Here is a 4,539-nt window from a genome sequence, read left to right as displayed (position 1 = left end):
CTAATGTTACAACAATTTTTTTTGGCCTAACCCTATTAAGCTCAAGGTTCGCCAGAACCATCCCGTTTAGAGCCGGGCAGCCCATTTAACAGCTCTACCTTTAACCCTTCTAAAGGTTTTTGGATTGAACCGTATTTAGGCCAATTATATTTAAATTTAAAATAATAACCAATGAAAATAAAATAACATACGGACAGTTACATCAGTTTAGATGGCAACAAAATATAAAACATTTCAAAAAATCAAAATCTTCCATACTTTATCTTATTTATGAAATTATTAAATGTGAATAAATAATATTTTAAATAATTAAAAAATTAAAAGTGTTTGATATTATTTAAAAATTTAAATAATTTTAGTTTGTTATTAAATAATTTTATTTGTTAATATTTTCTTAAATTGTCTCAATAGTCATCAATATATTAAAAAGAGAAAATTAATTTGTTAATACTAAACTTAATAAACTGAATTTTGTATTGACTTGGTGTGGTCATTCCTTCAATTAGAGCTGGCAAAATGGACTAGTCCATATGGTTCGATCCGTCTAGCCTAGAAAATCATAAGACTTGGGTCTTAAAATAGAGCCATCTTTTTTAGGTTTTTTTTATTTAAAATCTAGCCCTGAAAAGTCCACTACGCATTACGGCTGGTCCATATGCATCGTCGACACACGTTAGACCCGCATAGCTATAATTAAAAAGAAATATATTAATATTTATATTGTCTTACTAAAAAATTGATTTTTCCCACCTCACTAAAATTTATTTCTATTCCGTCTTTCCCTTTTAAATATTACATTAATATAATCAATACTTTTTACCGCATTCTATTAGTTTTTCTCTTATGTTAAATATTCGGGTATCATTTAATACAATTTAGTCATGTATTGTATTTAAAACACATTATGGTATTTATAAAAGATTATATTGTACTTTAAAATGCATTATGTTTAAAATAATATAATTATTTATTTTATTTATGATCAATATTATGGGATTTTATTTTAATTTTTTTAAATAAAAAAGTATGTTTAGGGTCGGGTAGCCCGAAGCCAATCTAAAACTGGTTTCGGGTTAATTCTCTAAATCATATTACAATAAATTTTTTTGGCCTAACCCTATTAAGTCAAGGTCCGCCAGAACCGTCTCGTTTAGAGTCGGGTAGCCTATTTAACAGCTCTACCTTAATCCTTCTAAAGGTTTTTGGATTGAACCATGTTTAGGCCAATTATATTTGTGTTTATTATTTTAGTAATAGTAATTTTGTAAATTTAAAATAATAACAAATAAAAATAAAATAACATACGGACAATCACATCAGTTTAGATGGCAATAAAAAAAATGAAAAACAAAAATATATACTTAATCAGCATGCCAGTTATGGGTGTTTGTTGAGTTCAGGGGCGGAACCATTATGAGGCAGGGTGTGGCTTTAGCCACACCAGTTTTTTTACTTTTTTTTTATATAGTATATATAATATTTAGTTAAACTAAAATTAAGTTAATTTGTAAATTAAAAAATACTATAATACAGCAATTCACTTTTCTCTCTCTTAATATCTCTATTTTCTTTCTTTCTCTCTCTCACACCATAACTTCTTTTTCTCTTCTCAAACCCCACCATCTCTCATATTTGTCTCTTATTCTCATATTTTTTAATCCAAAATTTCATTATTTTCTTCTCCAATTTGTTCACTTGACTTGGTTGCATTTATTTGTGTGTGATTGAAAATCAAAGGTAAAGTGGGTATTTCAAATTTCTCTCATTCTTTTCTCCTTTTTGAGTTGAACCCTAAACCCCCAATTTATTAAAAATACCAACTTTCTTAATTTCTCATGAATTATTTTCTTTCTAATCATTTGGTTTTATTGTTCTCTTTATAGGATGAAGAAATTTTTTCCGGTACTCTCTAGAGACAAAGCTACTTCTTCGACTAATGTAGAAGCATCGGAAAGTATCAAAGTTGTTAATTATGAATTGTTGGAAATGGATCCGGGAATTAGGCCTCCAATTTCAAGCTATCATCCCGACATCCAAAATGAGGTAAGGAAAGCTTATTTAAAAATAGGTCATCATCAACCTCCTCACAATTTCGTTTACCCTTGGTCTATTCAAGGTAAACAAAAGCGTCGATTTTGCAAAAATTGGTTTGATTTGTATGATTGGATTGATTATAGTGAATCTAAGGACCTAGTGTTTTGTTTGCCATGTTTTTTGTTTAAAAATGTTTCTAAGTATGGGGGGGATCACTTTGTGGGAGACGGTTTTGGTGATTGGAAGAATGCTCAAAGGTTGGCTAATCATGCTACTTCTTCCAATAGTCATGTTGATTGTGTGCATATGGGTTATGCTCTCATGAATCCAAACCAAAGTATTAAGGCCTTGTTTGTTAATCAAACTAAGCAAATGAATGCCGAATATCGTGTTCGTGTAAACACATCCCTTGTAGCTACTAAGTTTCTTTTGAGGTGTGGCATGCCATTTAGAGGGAGTGATGAGTCTCTTAACTCTTTATTTAAGGGGCCATTTCTTGAGTTGGTGGATACTTTAAAGGAAATCAACCCGGAGATAGCTAGTGTAATTAATTGTGCTCCGGGAAATAACCTTATGACTTCCCCTAAGATTCAAAAGGATCTTGCCGCTGCTTGTGCATGTGAAATAACTCAACAAATTATATGTGATATTGCAGATGATGTGTTTTGTGTTTTGATTGATGAATCTGGTGATGTTGCTGGTAAAGAACAAATGGCTGTTGTTATTCGATATGTTAATAATGAAGGTTTGGTAAAAGAAAGGTTTCTTGGCATTGTAAGTGTTAAAGAAACAAGTGCTAAGTCACTTAAGGAGGCACTTGAGAAGTTGTTGTCTATTAATGGCTTGAGTATATCTAGCATTAGGGGGCAAGGGTATGACGGAGCTAGCAATATGAGAGGTAAGTTTGGTGGTTTGAGAACTTTAATCCAAAATGAGAATCCATCTGCTTATTATGTGCATTGTTTCGCCCATCAACTTCAATTGGCACTTGTTGCATGTGCTAAGACTCACAAAGATGTTAGTGGGTTTTTCGGTAAGGTCAATATGCTTGTTAATTTCATTCGATCTTCTAATAAGAGACAAGAATTACTTCGGGACAAACAAGTAGCTCAGTTTGCTAAATTGATTGAAGAGGGCCAAATAGAAACTGATAGTGGGTTAAACCAAGAATCATCTATTGCTAGAGCGGGTGACACTCGTTGGGGTTCCCACTTTAGGACTCTCACTAGTTTGATGACTTTGTATGGTGCCATTATTGGGGTACTTGAAGAAGTTGGAAATGATACGTCATTTGAAAAATATGGTGAAACTATGCTTTTGTTAGATGTGCTTCAATCATTTGATTTTATCTTCATGTTATATATGATGGTTGAGATTTTAGGATTTACAAATGATTTGAGTGTAGCGTTACAAAAGCGTGATCAAGATCTTTTGAATGCTTTGTCACTTGTCAATGCTACCAAACAAGAATTACAAGAAATGAGGAATGATGGATGGGAAGAGCTTATATCTAAGGTTATGGAAATTTGCAATAAGCTTGACATTGATGTGCCTGACATGGATGCATCATATGTGCAAGGGAAGAAACCTAGGCGACATGCTACAACTTCTAGTGTTTCTAATTTGCATCATTATAAGCATGATTGTTTGTTTAATGTTTTAGATTTGCAGTTGCACGAGCTCAATGCTAGGTTTGATGAAGAGAATACTGAACTTTTAGAATGTGTTTCATGTTTGAGTCCTTCATCGTCATTTGCAGCTTTTGATGTGAAAAAGTTATTAAGGATGGTTGAACTTTATCCAAATGATTTTGTGGATGTGCCGGAAGTGGTGATGCGACATCAACTTCAAAATTATGTTAGAAATGTTCGATGTGATCCAAAATTTGCAAATTTAAAAGGACTTTCAGATCTTTGTGCAAAATTTGTGGAAACAAATAAGTGCAAAACATTTGATATGGTTTATAAGCTTCTGAAATTGGCTTTAGTCTTGCCGGTAGCAACTGCAAGTGTGGAACATGTTTTTTCAGCTATGAAGTTTGTGAAGAGTCAATTATGTAACAAAATGAGTGATTAGTGGTTAAATGATCGTCTTGTAACTTTTATAGAAAAAGATGTTCTTGGAACAATTAACAATGATGTTATTTTAGCTCATTTTCAAGAAATGAATGATAGACGATTTTCATTGTAATGTATTGCATTAAATATTATTATTCATTTTTAATGTGATTTAGTTCGTACTTTCGTTTATATTTAGCCACACCAATATATATTGTCTGGATCCGCCCCTGGTTGAGTTGGATTCAAAAAAATTCTAAATTTTATAAGATAAAATAGAAGTCGCTCATATGACCGGTGAAATAGTATTAATAACCTTAAATTTTTAATACAAAATCTATAAGAACTAATTTCACTTGCAAAGTAAAAATCATATATAATGCAAACCCCATTTTATATATATTATTCAATAAAGAGGAGACGTCACTAAATGAATGTGTGCAACTTT

General features: G+C 31.7%; 1 protein-coding gene across 1 annotated transcript; it reads left to right on the top strand.

The window, feature by feature from the left end:
* Positions 1–1,884: 1,884 nt before the first annotated feature.
* Positions 1,885–4,110, top strand: LOC131608172 (uncharacterized). The gene has a single exon (XM_058880100.1). It carries the CDS (start codon positions 1,885–1,887, stop codon positions 4,108–4,110), a length of 2,226 nt encoding a protein of 741 aa, XP_058736083.1.
* Positions 4,111–4,539: the final 429 nt, after the last annotated feature.

The sequence above is a fragment of the Vicia villosa genome, linkage group LG5, assembly GCF_029867415.1.
Source record: "Vicia villosa cultivar HV-30 ecotype Madison, WI linkage group LG5, Vvil1.0, whole genome shotgun sequence".
Lineage (NCBI taxonomy): Eukaryota > Viridiplantae > Streptophyta > Magnoliopsida > Fabales > Fabaceae > Vicia > Vicia villosa.
Note: the sequence above shows the minus strand (reverse complement) of the source record. Positions and strands in the feature narration are given on the sequence as shown.

Bases quoted from the DNA above. Each gene is read 5' to 3' on its own strand.
- LOC131608172 (XM_058880100.1), top strand. From the start codon at position 1,885: ATGAAGAAATTTTTTCCGGTACTCTCTAGAGACAAAGCTACTTCTTCG.